Source organism: Natator depressus, chromosome 12, assembly GCF_965152275.1.
Source record: "Natator depressus isolate rNatDep1 chromosome 12, rNatDep2.hap1, whole genome shotgun sequence".
NCBI classification, from domain to species: Eukaryota; Metazoa; Chordata; order Testudines; family Cheloniidae; genus Natator; species Natator depressus.
In genome coordinates, this window is record NC_134245.1 from 26,426,256 (window position 1) to 26,447,887 (window position 21,632).

Sequence of the window (21,632 nt, forward strand, 5' to 3'; positions counted from 1 at the left end):
TGCTCACCGGGGAGTCTTCTACAAACAGCCTCAGAGTCATGACTGCTGTGACCCTACAGGGACATGTGACCAAGTCACCTGCTACTGGACTCCATCTTGGAATACCAGTGTTTTTCCACTGACTGGGCATGGGAACCAAACTAGGAGACAAAGTGTTCCTCCCACATGAAAAAAGCTGTTTAAGGCAGGGGAGTGACGTCATCATGATTCTTCACTGACTCCCCACCCAAAGGAGACTTTTGGAAACACCTGAGGAAGGACTGGACTGGAGGACAAGGGTTGGACCCAGGGACCCTAGAGGGATTTCTAGCCTGTGAAGGGAATACCTGGGGCCTTTAAGCTGCAAGCAAGGGCAGCTGGTCCCTTAAGCTGGTTGTAGGGATTCTTAAATCATCATTTAGAATGAGAATTTGCTACTCATGTCCAATCTCTTTAGTATATTAAGCTTAGATTGTGTTTTTGTTTATTTGCTAGGTAACCTGCTTTGTTTTGTTTGCTATCCCTTATAATCACTTAATCTATCATTGGTAGTTAATTTTGTTTTTGCTTTATCACAAACCAGTGTGTGGTGGTCATAACTGGGGGCAGAAAACTGTGTGTATTCCTCTCCACATTGAGGGAGGGGGTGAATTTAATGAGCTTACACTCTACGGTTCTCTGTTCAGTGCAAGACGGTATAATTTTGGGTTTACCCTCCAGAGGGGGTGTGTGCATTTGAGTATTTGGCAGTTCCTTAGCTGAAGCCTTCCCATGCAGAGCAGATCACAGCATCTGTATGTTTCTGCAGCTGGGAGTGTCCCTACCTGTGTGTATGCGCTGGTGAAGGTTCAGACCGGAGCCTGGGAGAGGGCTTGGCAGGCTGGTCATAGCAGTACAGCGTAAAGGGAACTTAGGCTGGTGGGCTCAGTGGCACCCCAGTTCCAGGGGGCACCCTGGGGGAACCCAACACATCCCCATAGTTACCTCTCCCTCACTCCCCTCCTCAAAGACCCAAATCTTTCAAGCACTTCAGCCCTCCCACAAGGCACCAAGAACTTAATGGGCCTGAAAGGCCCAAACTTTGGGCTATTTCAGACCAAGTGTGGAGTGACTTCCAGTGCTGAAGTGTCTTAACAAAAAATGCCTTATCAGCTGCCTTCTTATTTTTCAATCAGACAGGTCTAGTTCTTCAACTGACTGCAACTACTGCAGTATCATGGGGGTCTCTGAAGGAGGGGTACTGAGGGCCATTGAGGGATTTATAGGTCAGAATCAAAACTCCACATAGAAGCCAAGAGACTCCTCATGTACACTGCTTATTATTTGTAGACCAGGACCCCATTTTTAGATGCTGTACAAACACAGGATACTCAGCAAACAGACTGCAGCATTCGCCGGGAGGGTTTATAAACCCATGGGTGGCATCTATATTGGAAAATTTCAGCTCCATCATTGATAACATGGGTGGAAGCAGAGCTCAGAAGTTTTTTAGCATGCTGTTGTCTAACCGTGCTTACAGCCATGGGGAGCTGTGACAGTGATGAATTAGGGCTACTGATTTTCCTACTGTTGACAAGACCATTTATAGTGCATTGCAGTAGTCTAATATTGAGGTAATCAAGGCATGGATTATGGGATCAAGTTCTATAGCCAAAAGAAATCATAACTCATGACTTATTTAGGAGGCAGAACACAGGTGGATTTCTAGCTTCCAGGTTTGTATTTGCTGTGCTGCTAAGGAGAATAAAATGTTACTTGTCTTGTAAACACAGCAGACTTGATTTCTAAATCACTGAGAGGATAAATCTGGAGATGTCATTTTGACGTAGTCAGTTTCCTGACTACAACTGCCCTTTCAAGTGGCAGGACAACATGGCTTTGATCTGTCATGATGAGACATGTTACCTTGAGACACACCAACAAAGACATTTTCATGATAATGGTCCAGAGAAAAGCCAGCATAACTCTTTGATGGGTTTTTTTTAAACTCTGTGTTGGTGGCATAGCACAAAGTGAACATTTGCAGCTGCCAAAGCCAGCTGATGCTCATGTACATCTGGCCTGGAAAGCTTTGATATGAAAATTGCTGACATATGAACCAAAGTGAGAAACATCACATTTATGTCTGTGGAAGAAGAGTGTCACTGAGAAAGCAGCAAGGTTTGAAGGGAGGTGGAGGGTTGGGGAAGAGGAGAGTAATGCTGAAGCCTGAGAAATATGCAGTCCTTGTTGTATTTGTATATGAAAGGACAGGATTCCTCTGTGGAGGGAAGGAAAGTTTTGCCAATAACAATGTCAGCAAGGTAACCACAGCTAGTGCTTATCTGCCCTTCAGTCCAAAAGAAGTATTTGTGCCAGGTTCTAACGTTTTCTTAGTAAGATGTGGAACTAGAAAAGTAGGACATAAACAATCCACACGTCCATCTTTTTATTGTGCATGTATACCATGGGCTGCTAGAACCTGAGTGTAGGGGCAGTCCACAGCTGCAGTATTTCAGGTGGAGCTCCAGGAGGCCTTCATGAACTGCTTTGTGTGGTGGGGAGCTTACCCACTACTTTTATTCTTTTACAGAGTGCAGCATCCCTCCCCCATCCATGACAGTCCTGTTTTTGGGGCCCACTGCACCATGTGCCCCAAAGGGAGTATTGAGGATGCTGTGGAACATTCTGAGACCCTAACCTAATGTATCCTCAAGACCTACATTATGTGTGCAGGTACATATGACCTCACTGCAGTCCTAGACAACATATATATAAACTGAAGTTACTAATGTTTGTTCTCAAAATACAATTCTTTAAGAGACTAAGTGAACATTTTTTTCAATAAAAACTGCTATAGAACATACATTATTTAACACATGGCCTTGTGATGGAGTTTAGTCTGGAGATGTACCCATCTTTGGTTGTAATTGCATATTTGCTTTACCGGTGGGAGCCTCATAAATAGATTTCGAAGTCTTGCTGAGGACCGTGTTGTTGCACTGTATCTGTATTACTTTCAAAATCACTTTGCTTCAGGCAATGTGAACTGACAACAAAATGAAAATGTGTCCCACTGCATTAGGGTATTTTGAACATTCTTTCTTTCAACTGCAACTTGATTTCAGAAGTATATCACATGATTGGCTCTGTGCAGAGGCTGCCCTTAGTAGAAATCAATAGCCGTGTGTATTCAAATTATTACAGATGTAAGCCCTATGGCCAGAAGCTCCAGGGAGAAAGAACTCCCTACTTCCCCTATTGCTGAACAGGGAAAAGTGCTGTCATAGATCTAAGCAAATGAAGCTCTCTACCTGCAATTCCATATTGATACCTGGGAGGTCACCATAACTTGTCATGAAGTTGGATTTTGGGCATAGTGGCTCCTAGAGAGGCTTAAGAGGAGAAAAGCGCTATTACGTTGTAGCAAAGAGCTTGTTTTCAAGCAGCTATGCTCTATCAATGGAGGTAGGTGTTCTTGACTCCCTTCCTATGGTGACTTCACTGCTGGAAAGAAGGCAGAGAACAGCAGCACGAATAGAGCGGATTCTGGTGAGGCCCTTCCTTACTTAGCATCTTATTAAAGTTGAATCATTAAATGGGGCAACGGGCGTTGATGCATCTTTTGAGACAGGAGACAGACCTGAAAAGAGATCCTTGAACTACTGCTACTTGCTGGTCCTCACTGTGAGTGGGGTTTGATGCATGGGTTGAGGTGATGCAGTCAAGAGACTATCTGCAGTACATTTTTTTTTACTGCAGGGAGGGGGGAGGAGGTATTTTACTTTTTATTTGTAGACGTTCTGTTGCTGTGTTTCCCAAGTTTGACCATTCCCTTTCCCCTAATAATTTCTTGTTTGTGCACAGTTTCGGAGTGTTGGTGAGTGGGGAAATTCTGTCCGTTAAGGACATGCAGGGAGTGGGTGTTTGATTTTCCCAGGTGCCTGGGGGTGAGTTCAAGCCACTTTAGTTACCTCTCAAGAGGGACCCTAGATACATTGAACCATTTTGCTGCCGTTAACCACCTGGCAGAAGGGTTGCACAGTACAAGGAAATTGCAAAGAGAAACCTTATAGGGTCTGGATTCAGGAAGAAACTCTCCTTGGGTTCGCACTTGTAATATGAAACATCTAAGTAAAGGCATACTAATTTAGATTGAATGGCAATCCTCTGTCTAGCCTGGAAGTCAAATATCCACAAACAGAAGAAAAGGTCAATGGAATTGTGCTAGCTGCGTGGCTGATAGTCAGAACAGTAGAAAAAGGGTATTAGAAGGAGTGCAGTGGAGGAAATGGGACCAGGTGCTGCAGTACTTTCCAGGTAGCAGGCCTTGCCTGGTAGCTGTGCGGCTGAGACTGTCCCTATTACGGCGAGAACTATTATAGACTGGGTTTAAATGTCTTGCCTAGCAGAGCAGCATACTATAACTAAGCTTGCATCAACATATCTGTTATAAATTTAGCTTTAGGGATTTATAACCCTCTTCAACTATTCCCTCCGAGCTGTAAAGTGCCATGCAGTGACTTCACTTAAGTGCAAAGAGTCTAACGCCCAAACTGGGCTCTCACTTACTCTGGTGGAGCCCCATTAAAATGAGAGGGGTTGAACAGATGTTGGGCTAGGCTGAAACTGGCAACATGTGGTATGTGCCTGTACCACCCTGGGGCAGACTGAGTCACAATTCACGTTCTAATCGCAGTCCTTCCTCTGCTCCCCTGTTTTTTCGGGGAGGGTGTTGGGACTACTTTATTTCACCCCCTTTCGTGGAGCAAATGGGAATGGAGTGGAGCCAGGGCTCTTCCCTTTGCTATCCCCTTTCTGTCTCTTCCCCATCTACTTGCTCTCCTCTCCATGGCAAGAGTTAGTCTGAGCAGTTATGAGCCCTTATTCCTCTGGCTTATTCTCTCTGGCTAATTGCTGTGCTGCCTCAGGAACAGGGCAGGAAGCAGATTGTCACAGAGTCACAGTCTGGTTCCTGGTTTCCTCCCCTCCCCTTTGCTCCAGGAGAGATGTTATCTCTCCCAGCCCCTTTGTTGATGCAGATTACTTCCCCCATGGCATAGGCTCAGTTGTGGTAGCCAGGACCTTGGTGAGTGGGTAGAAACAAGGCTACATCCAATTCCTGCTCACCTGCACAGGAGGGGAGCGGCACTGGGCAGGTAGGGCCAGAGGGGGGCAGGACATTGACAGAACTTTGGTTCTGTCCCACCGCACCAGCTAGCAAAGGGGCTGTAGCAAATTACTCCCTCATAGGAGCAAAGGAAGAAGTAGACTCTACAACCTCAATTTCTTCATACGCAGGGTACTGAACAAAGGCTCAATCAAGCCAATAATGAACACAGGGCTTTCTGTTTGGACTGTGAGGAGGCCTCAGGATGATGAGTTTCCCCTAATATCTCCATCTCTCTAAGTTACCACATTAGCTGCAGGTGAAACTCTTTTTTACACAGTATATAAATGCAAGGAAACCTTACTGGGCTGTGACTATATTTAATGTTCAGGGTTATTTCTGCGGGCAATGAGATGCACAGCTCAGGGTTTGAATTTCCCTTCAGGAATGCTGTAGGAGTGTGTCTGGAGTTAGACATTCTCCTCTCCTCTCTTGTGTGAGTTAATACATATATTTTGGAAGAAAATAAAATACTCACTGAGGATTCTTATCTGGCAGAAGCCTGGAGACTTAAACTGAAGAGGACAGCAGGTAGGGAGACTGGAAGCTATTGATGAGCTGGCTTTAAGAGTGTTAGTATGTAGAACTCCCTCTTTTCCTGTCTCTGATGCCTCAGATCACATCTCTCTAAATCCTGCCTTAAACCCCTTCTTTTCTCTTCAGCTTATGACTGACTCTGTATAGTGTATTGTGATACTGTGTATTAAGGACATGTCATAGTAATTCCATTACCAGATCTCACAGTTATAACATACTGAAAACTCCCATTGACTTCGGTGCGGACTACAAGGTCAAGTTCTGTTGGTAGTGAGGATTTCACTGGGCACCAATGGCACAATATCGAAATAAAAAGCATTGCGTGATCGTGTTGTAATGTAACCCACTGGTGAGTGGGCACAAAGAGCAGTAACTCACAATCTGCACAGGATATGTCTGTTACCGCCCCAGCTGGAGAGCTTTGGCTCAAGCTGGAACAGCTCATGCTTTAACTCCTGAAGTCCCTGCCTCAATCCACATGTTGTGTGTTGTCCAACATGTAAACTGTCACAAAGATGAGGGCTCGTGGTGTTCAAACTGCTGTGGGTCTCTGACTTCCATGACGAGCTTCCTTTTGATCAGAGGAAGTACATAAACCATGAGCGAATGGGAGGGGGTGCGTGTGTTACATTCCCCCTTCTGTGCTGATTCATGGAGGATATAAGTGTTCTACACACACACACACACACACACATTAAAAATGAATCTTTAAAGGTTGATGGCTGAAGATATTAGGCTGGTACCATTTAAAACAATTGAAGGAGTAACAACAAGATAGTTGACATAGGTTACACGTTATTTGGAAAAGAAGAAATTACAGTGAGGCCAAACTAATACTGCTGATGTTATGGGTGTGCAATGCAGGCACTGAATTTACGTCACTGCTCATGGTTTAAATTGATGTGACACAGGTAATTGCCAGGTTTAAAGATTGAGAGGTTTGAATGAGCACTCTCTCGGGTTTTGTTGTTCATTGCTTTTTTTAATTCTACCTCTAGAGTTTGCATTCAGCTGAATGTGGGTCTCCTTGTAGGTTTCTTGGCGAAAGGAAGCCATTGCACCACCTGTCATGTGAATGCTACAGGTCTGTCCATAAAACTAGAATACCCAATTATTGCCCCGCTCATAGAAAGAAATGTACGAGTTAGTCTGTTGCAGTGCAGGAACCGTAACCCAGTTTTGTTCATGTAATGTTGTATGTGCATGCCCTACTTTATCTTAAATAACTAACAGGTTAGCTTTAATTTTCAGATTCACCAAGATGTTCTCTGGCTGAATAATCATGTGATCACTATGCTCTAATCCTTGCTTATACCTCTTCTACGTTTTTATCACCCTCCCTTATAGCGTCACATGTAAAACGTGGGGCTTGACCATCATTTACAATCATGTGTAGTGCTTACTAACATGGCTAGTCCCTTTGACCTCAGTGTGCCTACTCAGGCATGAAGCACTGCAGTGGGCAGTAAGTGTTTGCAGGATAGGGTCTTTAGATTGTAAACTCTTTGCAGCTTTCTGTGACACCTCTAGTGTGCTATAAAATGCTTTACAAACATTTATTAAACCTCACAATGCTGGCAGGAGGTAAGAAAGTATGGTTACCATACATTAGCCTAAAGGTGGCCTCTAATTTAGAGCGCCTCCATTTTTGGTAGCAAAAATTTGCAACTGCTTTTTGAAATCTGGGCCTAAATGACCTCACCTGAGGTTGAAGGGGATCAGAGTCAGAGCCTGGATAGGAACTTGTTAGTGCCAGTCTCCTATTCCTGCATATAGACTGTTCTTCTCTATGTACATACAGTTTAGAATGTCACAAACTTTTTTCAAATGATTCCTTCTGCTAAAATAGTATCTATTTTTAAGAAAGGGGGGAAAGTGATTTGGGAAACTACAGGCCTGTTTGTTTAAGCTCAATTGTAAATTTTGTCCCAAGACATTGCATACAAAGAGAAAGTAGTTAAGGACATAGAGGTACACAGTAATTGGGATAAAATACAACATGGTTTTACAAGAGGTAGATTGTTCCAGAGCAACCTGATCTCCTTCTTTGAGAAGACAGCTGATTTTTTTTTTTTTTTAGACCAGGGAAATGCAGTAGATCTAATCTACCTGGATTTCAGTAAGGCATTTTGATACAGTTCCACATGAAAATTATTAGTCCCATTGGAGAAGATGGGGATTCATATGAGAATTGAAAGGTGGATAAGTAACTGGTTAAAGGGGAGACTACTACGTGTCATACTGAAAAGTGAACTGTCAGGCTGGAGGGAGGTTACTAGTGGAGTTCCTCAGGGATTGTTTTTGGGACCAGTCTTATTTAACATTTTTATTACTGACCTTGGAACAAAAAGTGGGAGTGTGCTAATAAAATTTGCAGATGAGACAAGGTTGGGAGGTATTGCCAATATAGAAAAGGATGGGAATATCATACAAGAAAATCTGGATGACCTTGAAAACTGGAGTAATAGAAATGGAATGAAATTTAATAATGCAAATTCATGCATTTAAGGATTAACAAGAATTTTTGCTATAAACTGGGGGCGTATAAGTTGGAAGTGACGGAGGAGAAAGACCTGAGTGTATTGTTTGATCACAGTATGACTATGAGCTGCCAATGTGATGCGGCCATGAAAAAGGCTAATGTGATCCTAGGATGCATTGAGCGTGGTATTTCCGGTAAGAGACAGGGAAGTATTAGTACCATTGTACAAGGCACTGGCAAGACTTCATTTGGAATACTATGTGCAGTTCTGGTCCCTGATCTTTAAGAAAAATGAATTCAAACTGGAACAGGTGCAGAGAAGGGCTACTAGGATAATCGGAGGAATAGAAAACCTACCTTATGAGAAAAGGAGGCACCTTAGAGACTAACCAATTTATTTGAGCATAAGCTTTCGTGAGCTACAGCTCACTTCATCGGAAGCATGCAGTGGAAAATACAGTGGGGAGATTTTATATACACAGAGAACATGAGACAATGGGTGTTACCGTACACACTGTAACAAGAGTGATCAGCTATTACCAGCAGGAGAGTGGGGGGGGGGGGAACCTTCTGTAGTGATGATCAAGGTGGGCCATTTCCAGCAGTTGACAAGAATGTGAGGAACAGTGGGGGGGGGGGGAATAAACAAGGGGAAATAGTTTTACTTTGTGTAATGACACATCCACTCCCAGTCTTTATTCAAGCCTAAGTTAATTGCATCCAGTCTGCAAATTAATTCCAATTCAGCAGTCTCTCGTTGGAGTCCTATTTTCCCCATGTTTATTTCCCCCACTGTTCCTCAGACGTTCTTGTCAACTGCTGGAAATGGCCCACCTTGATTATCACTACAAAAGGTCCTCCCCTCCCCCCCCCGCTCTCCTGCTGGTACTAGCTCACCTTACCTGATCACTCTTGTTACAGTGTGTATGGTAACCAGGGAGCCCTGCTCTGTGGCACATGGAAGGGGCAGAGACCCCCTGTGTGCTATTGATGTGTTCTAGCCCCCCCCCCACCTGGTCCCCCTCAGCTATCAGCACAGTTATAATGTTCTAGCTGCAGGGGAGCCTGTTGGAGGCAGTGCCATAATTTAAACCAATTTTTGCAAGTGGTGAATTTAGCCTTCTGCTCTGTTTGTGGATTATGCACAGAGGCTATGATTTTTTTGTTTTGTTTTTAAGTAATCTGCTGTTCGTAATTGGGTGGAAAAAACAGTTTAGGCAAATAGATTCAGCCCGTGGGTTGTGAGGGAAGGGTTCACTGGGAGTAGTTGCTCTTCATTTTTCATAGTGTTTGATTATGTACATCACACAGGGTTGTTTCTGCTCTCTGTTGGATGACTTGGCGCTTTGAAAATGAGTTACAAATGATGGCTAGTGTGTAGTGCATGCTATTCATGTACAAATACCCTTGTTCGTGTTCAAAGGACAGCCATTCCACAAAATGCACTGGAACAAAAACTGATTGGTGGTTGAGGAAAATAACTAGAAGGCGCATTTTGGATGCACTGGAGAGGAACACTGTAGGTAGCTGGGAGGCCAGAGACAAGAATTGTGCAGGACTCTTGGAAGGAGATAAGTAGGACAAGGCCAATTACAGTGGATGAAAAAGGAAAGGGTCAGGTTTGCAAGATTTTGTGGCGCCAAACTGGCGAGACTTAGTATTATACTGACTGTGTGGTGGGGAGTGAAAGATGACTTAAAAAATTGTGATCCTGAATGACAGGGAAGGATGATGATGATTGTTTGTTTGATTGGGGGGGGCGGGGAAGAAGAAAAATAAGCAGTTCAGTTTTTACCATGTAAATCTGGGGTTGGCAATGATTTTTGGGTGGCGGTGGCTTTTTTTTTTTTTTTTTTTGGTTAAGGTTTCAATTTTAAAAGGGCCCCTGTGGCATATTCAAACTTTCCCTCAGACAGTTTTCAATGAATGCAGATAAGAAATAAGAAAAACAAAATACCACGATCACAGGAGTTTTCCCACTGCCAGTATCTGGGAAGCTATCGCTAAGAAAAAACCCCATTGCGATCAAATGCTGGTTCAGTTTAAAAAGAATAAAAATGTAACATTGATTTTTTTTCAGTGGGATCAAAATTTGATCCTTAATGGTGGGTAGTATTTGATTCATATTCCCCTTTTCTCCTCCCACTAACCTTGTCTGGAGTTCACCTCTCTCCACTCCCTTCCTTCTTCCCCACAGGTATTTTAAAATCTGTTTGGTCTGAGATCATGATTCAGGGTTCCCTTTCTGAATGTAACACTTCATTTCATCATTTCAGCTGGCTCCACAAGCCTCAGGTAATACACTCGAGCATGACATAAAAAGTGAGCCTAGCAGGCTATAACAGCATGATGCTTGGAAGAGTGTGTGTTCTGAGTTCACTGTCAGGGTATGAAACAGACTGCAGTGTTAACCATTATCTAAATAAAATACCATGTGAGCTACAATACAAAACTGCAAAGAGCAAGTGCCCTATGCTGGTGTAGCATGGTCTAATAGTTAGGAGAGAGCAGATTTCTGATTGCATTGTTCTGCACAACGTATTTTGCAATGCCATTATGTTTTTCTCCCATGGTATTGCTGGAATTGAGTGCCACCAGGTGTTCACTGATGAGTATGACACAAAAATGCTGATTACATTTAGAATCTTTCTTTCTTAATTTAATAAAGAGACAGTGGCCTGTACTGTAACTCCACCAGCTTCACTGGCGTTAGATCAAGGAGAATTTGGCTCAGTGCCTCATCTTGCTTAACAGCTGTAGCATGGAACATATTGCTAATATTGTGGAAGAGCTGTGGTAGCCACACCATAGTTAAAAATAAAGAGCTTACCAATATAGCCCCATTTACAATCCCACAGCCCACCCAACCTCCTTTAAAAAGAAATCAGTCCTGAAATTTTGCATGCTATCTCATCTTAGGGGTAACTCCCTTGCTGGGAAGTTTTCAGGGAAAAAACCGAATAGGAGATTTAAAGTGTTGGTCAGACTCATGGCATGGTCCCACTCTGGCTTCTTTGTGCCACTCCAGTCGTATAAAGGGAACACAAACTAGTCAGATCTCACTGCAGTTATACCCTCAGCGTAAGGAGGGTATCCTAAGGGCAGCTGGAATGGTTACATGCTGCCCCCACTTGAAACCTTTAGCGCAGAGGGCGTCAGTGATGTAGGGGACATTGTAGGTCATGGCCAGACCCTTCTGGCAGCCAAGAATAGCCAAAAGGGTGAGCCAATTAGTTTAATTTTATCATTTAATTGTGTTGTAGTGGTTAACTCATGTTATTTCATATGTAATCAATGTGTGATGAATAGCTAAATTGGATAGGATTATAGCAGTAGAAGACTGACAAGTATTTAGGAATGACAGGTGTGTATTAAGGACATAAGCTGTAATGCAAGGTCTACAGGCAGAGGACTGTAAGATTTTTGCTTAGCTACACTAGGCCACAAGCTTAAGGAGACTTGATATGGGTGGGTAACCTAAGACTGACCCTATGCCAATAAGATCACAAGATTACTGTAAAAGATGTGCCAAAAGGTGACACTTCAGAAAAATAGACTGCAGGATACCTGATTTGTAACATCATGGGAAGTTCTATTCTGACCCCGAGTTACTCTGGAAACAGGCTGATGTAAATATTAATAAGATGCTAATAACGAAAAGGGGGAATGAAGAGAACAACCTATGGCAAGTGGGGCACCCCAACATTTATGGGGTGTGGAAGTACGGATAAGGAAAAAGAGGTTGGAACCCTCATGCATATGAATAAGGTGTTTAGGCATGGTCAGAACAACAATATAATAGAGTTTCCCTGGTTGGGTAAAAATGGGAAGACCCCAGCAGGAACCACCTGACTATTGATGACCACATGTTGAGACATCCACCAGACTCGCGAATATCTTCGGGGATGTGATTATGAATACAGCATTGGCTCTGGCTTGGGCTCTGTCAGGTTGGGTAGATACGTATGTGAGTGTAACATATAACTTATAATACAAACAAGACTGTTTACTTGTAACTGTGTTCGTGGTCACTGTATTCATTCTTCATGTGCTCCTAAGAGTCTCCAAGCCTAAGAGTAAAGGGTAACTTTTGATTTGGAAACTGTAGCAACAGGAGCTGAGCCCATTGTAGGTTAACATAGAATCATTAATTCAATTCAAATAAAGAGAAGGCTACAAGGGTCCCCCGGGGAGCTGCTGTAGCCCATCTCTCCTTGCTTTTTGAAACCTGTCCCATTTATCTGGCTTATTTGCTTCCCCCCTCCCGCTTTTGGACAGAAACCAAAGCTATTCCTTTGTTTGCTCATTATTTGGACCAGATTGAAGAAAGTCCTAATCTTTTTGCTCTCTATACGTTGGGACATAAACTGGTCATTGAATAAAGAAAATGTAATGGAGCTGAGGGTGAAGCCCTATTTATAACGTCGCCAAATTCTGTTCACATTTACTCTGGTGTAAATCCAGAGTAATTCCCTTGACTTTAGCATAGTTGCTCTGGATTTATGCATGCGTAACTGAGAACAGTATTTAAAATGTAATCTGTAAAGCACCTTGAGGTACTTCCGGATAAAAGGTACTGTATAAATTGAGGGGTTATCGTCAGTAGCAGGTGCTTTTCTTGGTAAGGGAGGTTTTCTTGGCAAGGCAGGATCATAACAAAAGCTTTAGATCTCTGAAATTTGACAGTGAATTTGCCTGTCCACGTGCCTATGATTCAACACAAGATCAAGTGATACAGTGAGCTGTATGTACTTTCTGACTTGAAGCTGTAACTCTATACATCATGAACACACAAGAAGAGACACTAATGCAAGGTATTGTTAGCACCTGTTCCTGACAAAGTGGCCTATAATAATTTTTTTATTTGTCCCTCTAAAAGGTTTTTTTTTTTTTTTTTTTTTTTAAAAAGCGTTCAACAAAGGCATTAAAAAGTCAGAAGGAACCCAGTTAGCCCTTCTCACTCAAACTTCAGATCTCCTCCTATACGCTGGGTTTAGATGGCTGTTCGGGCTATTTTTAGAGCTAAATTTGAAGAGGATGATGCAAGTTGGTCATACATTCTACTTGTTGAACTACAACATGCATTGTTTGAGGCTTGGTTTATAAATATACATAGTTGCAAATGTAACCCACATCCAGTCTTCCCCTCTCACGATGGCTGGGCCATGTACAAAGATTGAGAGGCCTGCTACAGCGTTGGATGACTGAGTTGGGTCTTCTAGCTCAGACAGTAGAGGATTGTGCTTAAAGACCCTGAAGTCCTGGTCTGATGCCTGTTGCCAGTGATCTACCCAGAGACTTGTACTACAGCGTTAGAATGATGAAAGCTGGAGTTTGTTTTTGTCAACATCCCTGTTTCATTTACATAGCACTCTTGTTGAGCATGATGCTTTGCAGGAGAAGGCAAAGTCCTTGGTCCAAGGAGCTTACAGTCTTGTGCTTTTCATGCCTGTCCTATTTAAAGATGACAACAGGCAGGTGAAATGCAGGGTAGGCATCAGAAAATGGGTTGGAGGAACCTGTTCTTAAAGTCTTATTTATACAGAATAAATAGAATGACCCCATGGTCTAAAGATCTAGTGGGCAGGACAGATGGATTAGGAGGAATAATAAATTCCTTTTTTGACCTGTCTAATCTGAAGTGGTGCAACATTCAGAAAGAGGTTCCTGATTGGCAGGTGGAAATGTGGGGTTTTGGGGAAGGGAAAAGATTCAGCACAGATGTAGATTTGAGTGTTATAATTTCATGAGTGTCCGGTATTAAGTGCCTGACCCTGAAAGAGATCTGATCGCTTCAGAATGCAGCGACTTGCCTGCTCCCCGGCACAAGCTGGAAGTGTCCATTTCCCCAGTCCTTTGCTTGCTGCACTGGCTCCCCACACAGAGATCAAAGCTTCCACTTTTTACATTCAAAGGCTTCTGTTGGATTGGCCTGAGCCATTTCGGAGGCTATCCTGATCTCCCACAACAGCTATGATCCACTGGAACAACAACAGACCGCCTTGTGAGCATGGCAGACAAGCTTCCTTGGCAGCTGGCCCATCACTGTTGAATTCTGAGATTAGAATGAGCGTTGGTGCATTCGGAACAAACTGTAAAACTCACATTTTTGGCCTAAACCAAAGAGGACAATTCTATTTAGGCTGACCAGATAGCAAGTGTGAAAAATCGGGACAGAGGGTAGGGGGTAATAGGAGCCTATATAAGAAAAAGCCCCAAATATCGGGACTGTCCCTATAAAATTGGGACATTTGGTCACCCTAATTCTATTCAATAGGGATGAGGTGGAAAGGAACATAAGGGACCTGACTTCCCAGTGCCTTGCACCGTCATCTACTTCTGCGCACTGGGTGTAAAATGTTACAAATCAAAATAGCAGCTTTTTGTACTCTTTGCACAGGTGTAAATAACTGCACTAAGGGAGGCAGATTTGGGTCTAAAATCTTTTAGAAATGGAATCTTGTAAGTCACTCAAATACCTTGATGAGCATAACATACATGTGTGGATAGATTTGTGAGCCATGATACATCTGTGTGCGTACTGCTAGCCTTTCACCAACACACAGCATTACATAGCATATGCAAAATGTAAGTGTCAGAAGGGGAAAAATATGAGTTGGGTTTAGGGAGGATTCTTGTATCAAAGCACTAAACTCCAAAGGAGACCCTGTTGCTCTTCATGACTCAGGCATCACAACTAGGCCTGACCAGAAAACAACAATCGGTTTAATATAAAATTTCAAGGTGGTTTTTTTTAATTTGTTTTGGTTGCAATATGTGGGTGCTCTCCCTCTCCCTTTCTCTCTCTCTCTCTAGGTATGCCGTTATGAATCCACAAAACCTTCCAAATGCATTTTTCATTGAAATTGATACATTTCCATGAAAAATTTTGGTTTTGATGAAATGACATTTCAGCTCTAATAACAACGTTGACTGGACCCCTTCTAGAATTAATTTGTATTGCTGCTGGGGAGGTAAGAGAATCCATTAACAAGGAGGGGAAAAAAACAATAACTCCAGGAACGGTTAAATGTGTTTTTTCCTTCTCATTTCTCGTTTTATGTCCTCTTTCCTGGCTTTTATGTGTTTTTATATTTCTCCCTCAGGTTACAATAGCTGTGCTGAATGCTAATAACAATATTTGATGCAACTACAGGGCTCATTTTTGAATTATTTTCCCTTGAATATTGAAAACTCATCTGAATTATTTGGAGTAGTAGCTGGGTCAATTCACCAGATTATTTTGGCGTAGAGAGGGGTTCAATAAATGTTGTTTTAACAGGTATTCCTTGCTAATTCGTTTAGCAAGGATTTCAAGCATAAATGACTATTTCATAAAGGATCCCTAATGGGGGGGCCATATAAAAATCTTTATTAAATGCATTAGTCCCTTGGCATGACCTTTTATTACATAAAAATAATACAATAAAAATTCATGATCAACTAAGAATAAAAGTCAAATGTATGTTTTAATTAAATGAATAACACTTAAAATATTTGGTGAAAGCAAAATTATCGCGGATATTTAATTGATCTTTCTTTGGAAAAATGCATTTCATTGTAACTTAATTGACATATGTATTGCACTTTTAATGCAATGCGGCTAAATTTGTGTAATCTGAAACTTTTATATTATTCTGCTCCTGACAATTAGCTCTGAAAGAACTGACAGTTTTCATTTGATTTATATTTGTGTAAATACCAACAGCCTGGGCAAGTCTCTTTAAAAAAAGTTTTGGCATGATCTTTCTTTGAGAGTGAACATAGAAAAAAGGTGATAAAGGACTGTTGTCTAAAACACTGAATTTAAAGGTCTTAGAGTGTGAGACTTAAGTATTCACAGATGGTTGGTTGCAATTTTATAGTGCAATTTAAAAGTTACTACTAATTTCTGCAAACACAGCTTTCTCTGCTGAGTCAGTCCTTTCCTTTCTGCCATGACTGTCTACTCATCTGTTGTGTGCTAGCCCTTAAATCCAGGGTTATGGGCAATATGGGGAAATGACTATCTGTTGTTTTTGTACAGTTTGAGGCACCCCTGCTCAGTCCCTTGCTTCTGGTGTGGCAGGACTAGAAATATTAGGGAGACACTGGGCCATGCCATTGCTGAGGGGTGATGGGGAAGTGTGCTTTGCATTGCTTGAAGGGATGAAATATTACTAGGGAGTAACATTGTTGAGTGCAGAGAAAGTTGGGATATGTGCATTCTGGCTGGCAGCTAAGTCGTACACACACAACATGAGGGATAGGAGTTGGGACTTTCATCTCCAAAACCAAAGCCCTCTGTCAACTGAAATAAGAATTTCTCCTCTAACTGCTGGTAATGCCTCAAACAGTTATGCAAAATTCCCTGTAATCTCAATCAAACTCATATCCCCAGCAGTCTGTTAATTTCACTGAAAATGTCCTCCATTTGGTCATCTAAAATTGTTCAGTGCATTCCGTGATACATTTGATAACTGAGGACGGAACTGTTCTAGTGGTAGCTAATGGGGTAGTTCAAACAATAGAAGATTGTATTTTAAGGTGGGAAGGTCCTGATCCCTGTGCTCCATCCTGCAGGTGTGGGATTTAGCTGATACTATACCAGCGTTCTCTGTGTATTTGTATCGCCCTCTAGAACCACATCGATTCTGTAACCAAACTTTCAAAAGATCTCCACACCCTCAATTGGGCCAGATTTTCAAAACAACTCCATACACTGAGCTCTCTTGAAAATCTGGCCCCACATGACAAGAAAATTGGTATGTTGCACAGCTCTGATTTGCCTGGAAAAGGGTCTCCGTGAAATCAGACGTCTGAGAAGGGAAGATTCTGTGGGAGAAGGTCTTAGAGCAGGGGTTCCCAAGTTTCATTGCACTGCGACCCCCTTCTGACAACAAAAGTTACTACATGACCTCAGGAGGGGAGGAGTGAAGCCTGAGCCCACCCCATCCCTGCCTCCCTGCATGGAGGGGCCAAAGCCCCACTGACCTGGGGTGGGGGCAAAGCCAAAGCCCAAGGGCTTCAGCCCCAGGCAGGGGACCTGTAATCTCAGCCCCACTGCCCAAGGCAGAAGCCTGCAGGCTTTGGCCCAAGTCAGTAGGGCTTGGGCTTTGGCTTCGGCCTCTGGCCCCAGCAAGTCTAGCCAGCCCTGGCGACCCCATTAAAACGGGGTCGCGACCCACAGTTTAAGAACCACTGTCTTAGAGTATAGCTTCCCAAGTACATGAAAAAAATCATTTTTACACAGAGCTCCTCCATGAACTCATGTCTATCATTCTATGGGTTTGATGACTTCCTTTCCCCTTCGCTAACAGATTCCAGCATTCTGCTGACTGAATTCACTGCAGCAAGTTCACCCAAAAGCCTATTGTCTTATGCATGCAGCTTATTAATTCACAGAGAAATAACACTACATTTGAATTTGGCTTTTATGTAAGTAAAAACAAAACAAGTATAGCAATATTAAAAGAAAATATCCAGTGCAAACACCTTTTGATGTATAGTAGAGATCAGTACGGTGTTCCTTAGAATAATGTTATAATGCAGACTGCAAAAAACCCCACAGTGATTATAGGAAATGTTATCTGGATGTTGTTTACAGAAGACTCTTCAGCTATGGCACTGAATAATTTTATAGCTAACATTTCCTGTTTAATAGCAACACCTTATTATACATGAAAATCTTAAAACATAAGTATTAATAACACAATCTTTATAACACAATCTTGCATTGAGGACTGGATTTGCAAATTAATGATTAAGTGAACAAACACAAATTTTAAAAAAAGTACATTATTTATAAAGGGCCTAATCCAACCACCAATGGGAAGATTCCCAATGGGTTTGGATCAGGCCCATATATGGAAAGTGTACTATAATTTGAATAATTGATGACAGTGTCCTACTAAATGTTGCATAGTGTATTTCGAAAAAAGTAGTGAAGTACGAAAAGGAGACCACCCTGCAGATTTAATACCCTTGCTATTAAATCTTTGCTGAAAAAGGATACTGGGTTTTGTGTATCAGCTGTGGGTGACTTAGTGAAATGCAAACCAGTGAAATTCTGCCACACTGGTTTAAAAGAGACGACTTTAGTATTTGGATTAGCGACTATAATATAAAATCCAATCTTAAATCAAGAGATCAGCTAAACTAATTCCTACAGATCCTGCAAAACTGGGTATTTCATTGGCAGGACCCTGCTCCCATTAAAATCAATGGGAGTCCTACATCAGTGGGAGCAGGAGCCAGCCCATTGTCATCACTTGCCTAGATCCTGAAAAACATACATGTTTGACTAGATGCACTGTCCGCACTGGATTTCAGCTGAACAGGATGACTCCCCGCTGTGCATGAAGTTAAATATGCGCATGTGTCTTTGCAGGATCAGGGATGCAGTGGTGGTGGCACCCAAAACCTTGCTTATGTTCATGCCTTGGTCTTTCAGACAGACAGTAGAATATACAGATACAATACTTTCCTAGGTGGAAAATACCCATTTTACAGTACCTGTTTAAAAACAAAATTCACAGTAATGAGACCCTTGAATTTTTTCCCCTGAAATAGTTAAATTTCTTCAATATTAAAAAAGAAAACTCCTAGAAAAACCAACACCTGCTTAGCCTGTAATACGTGTGATTTGATTGTTGCAATCCAGTGAGACCTACAGTTCTGGAGCCTTAACATTCCACCTGATCTGCCCGTGTCCTGCCCGGCAGGATATAGTACATTGAATAGCACCAAGATCTTAGTTAAGAAAGGAAAATCTTTTTTTCTGAGGATAAAGAGATTTTAATACTCCAGGACTGTGCCAGAAATCCCCACAGGCAACCTTTTCAAAAATGACCAATTAAAACCACTCTGGTCTTTTAAAAATCCCAAAGAGTTCCACTATCTTCCTGCAGTAGCCATTTTTGGAGTGGAAAGGTAACTAGTGAATTGGGAAGAAGGGAGAAATCATGAATCTCTTTGAACATAATGGAAGCATCTTTAATATTAAATGATGATCCTCCCCTTTACTGTGTAAGCAAGGGCATGAATTATCCATGCAAGATGGTACAGGAGGCAAGGCAGACTTGAGGGGGAGGTGGCTACAGGTGCCTCCATTATATGTTCCTTCCCAGAGCTGCTAGACTCCTCTGTTCTTAATTTTGCATTGATAAAAGGGGGTGTGACCACATGGAATGGGGAAGAAATCAGGGCCATGCTGCTGTAGGCATCAGCATATATATGGAAAACTTTCACAGGTGCTGGGCAGTAATGACGCAAAAGACATGCTTTGTGGAGCCTACCTGTGGGTCATAGAGAACTAGTGTCAATGGAGGAGTCAGTGTGCTAGCTGAGCCGCCCATGCTGCGGGAATGGGACAAGAACAATGTCATTAATTTTTAAAAATGGATTTTGTTGTAATTTTTTAACCCAAAATGCGTTGAGTTTTTGGTGTCTAGAATCATAGTTACATCCTGTGCTGCTTGTGTAAAGATCTGCTGAGCCTCCTTTTGCATACTAGTTGCATCTTGGCTTTCCTATCTGTCTCTAGAGGGGGAAAAAAACTAAACACAGTTGATTTGAACTTAATACACAAAGTCTTCATTTGGCTCCAATCCATAAAGCTCAGCTAACATTTTAAATCTTGGACCCCAGTCATTTAGAAAGTCATAGTCAATATCTGAATCTGAGGATCCTGACTCCAAAGAGCTAAGAGATTCTGCAATGGACTCAGCACCTTCATAGCCATAAATGTGAAGGGTGTCATATGGCAGCAAATCCCCATCATTGTCAGCTTCATCCTTCTTCACCTCAATCATAATTGCCATTTCCCCAGTACCAGAATTTCCATTTCCTGTTGGCTTCTGGACCTGTGCATACAGGCAGGGCCTAGTCTCCAGGTTCATGCCATTCTTGCGGACAGAGTTGAGCACAGACACATCGTAGCTGGTGGTGTCCATTTCACCACCACCTTCTTCATCGTAGGTGACAAGCTGCTCATGAATCTCTGCCACATTCTTCCTGAGTACAGTCAGCTCTTTCTTGTGCCTCTTTCTCAGAATGATTAACAATGTGATTACTGTAGAGAAAACATATCCCAGCAGTTGTAAATAAAGGCAAATATAGAGAATTAGAGTAAACCAAACTCAGTGTAGTTAAAATTGAACATAATCTGAAGTTTTTTCAGGAAAAATGCCATTACATTCTTTTTTGAATGTTATCTAAAACATTTCTAATGTAGGCCTGATGTGTTGACAAAAGGGGCCCGTTTTTGCATTCTGTCAATCTGCTTTAGTGTTGATCTCTTCATCTCCTTAGAACTTTATTTTTACAGCACCAGACTGTTAGTCCTGGAACCTGAAGTCCTGTATTCATGAACACAGAACAGACAACAGCAGTGCAAGCTTTCCCTATGTTGCCCTGCCAATATGCCTGAGCCCTGCCCTGGAGGGTATATCTCTAGCAGAGAGACCATAGTTCATCCTCCATAATCAGTTGGCGTTTTACCTCTTTTTTGCTGAGGCTGACTTATGGGTGTGGCGTCGTGATGTGGACACTTGTCCGCTAGGAACTGAGTTTGGACCATCCAATCATTTAACATCTAGGCTATCAAACAATACCCACTTTCACCCTTACCAGTCCATGTTAAACTCAAACTGATGACCTAAAGGTGAACAGCTCCATCACCCAGCCAATCCCCACATGTCAGCCAGTTCATGTTAAGCGCTATATTAATATTTTTTTAACATTATGCATTCTTATGCCACCCAAGTTACAATCCTGGATACCAGCTTTCCATTCACAATACTGCAATATCCATACATCAAGTACAGCAGCCTATTGTTGCACCATTAATGGGTTATGCAATATCATTTCTATTGGTGTCTTATTGCATTGTTACATGTTGTGCCCATATGAATTCAGCCTTTTGAGATAGGGGCCCTGTTGTTTCTCTGGCTCAGATTCATGTACAGTTACATTATGCCTAATGGTGCTAAATAATATTAATGGTGAAATTACAACTGCTCCTTAGTTACAATAAGACAACTATTCTAATAGGCCAAAAAGAAAGTAAATGCAAGAGTTTACTGAATGTGACTGACTCTCTTTAAAATGTTCTTCTTGATCCTGGAAAAGCACACAACTTCAGGTACTTCAATTAGAAAGAACATGTCAAGAGCAGAGTATGCTTGAAATATCAGATATTTACCAAGGATTGTGAGGATGCAGATAAAAATTGCCACCAACGCCTGAATGCTAACTCCAACTTGCTTAGCTGCTTCTTCGCAAAAAGTGAATTCTCCTTTCTCATCACACTTGCAGACACTGATGGAAAGTGTGTTTGTGCTGCTTAGCTCAGGTGTACCACTGTCTGAGATGATGATAGGTAGGTAGTGGATTTTTGCCCGCTCACGGTTAAACTGTCCATATTTGACGGTGACATTAGCTGTGTTCTCTGGAAAAGGTAATGACATCTAATTAAGTGGTGATGTCAGCCTCCTGACTTTCTTT

General features: G+C 42.2%; 1 protein-coding gene across 1 annotated transcript in view; it reads right to left on the reverse strand.

Annotated features, from left to right (window-relative positions):
* Nucleotides 1-17,406: 17,406 nt before the first annotated feature.
* The window catches only part of CDH5 (cadherin 5), a 52,765-nt gene continuing 48,539 nt past the window's right edge, over nt 17,407-21,632 (reverse strand). The window contains exons 11-12 of the mRNA XM_074968796.1: nt 21,331-21,576; nt 17,407-20,199 (exon numbers count right to left, since the gene is read on the reverse strand). Of these exons, the coding sequence (XP_074824897.1) occupies nt 19,706-20,199; nt 21,331-21,576 (740 nt within the window). The 3' untranslated portion in view covers nt 17,407-19,705. The remainder of the gene's footprint in view (nt 20,200-21,330; nt 21,577-21,632) is intronic.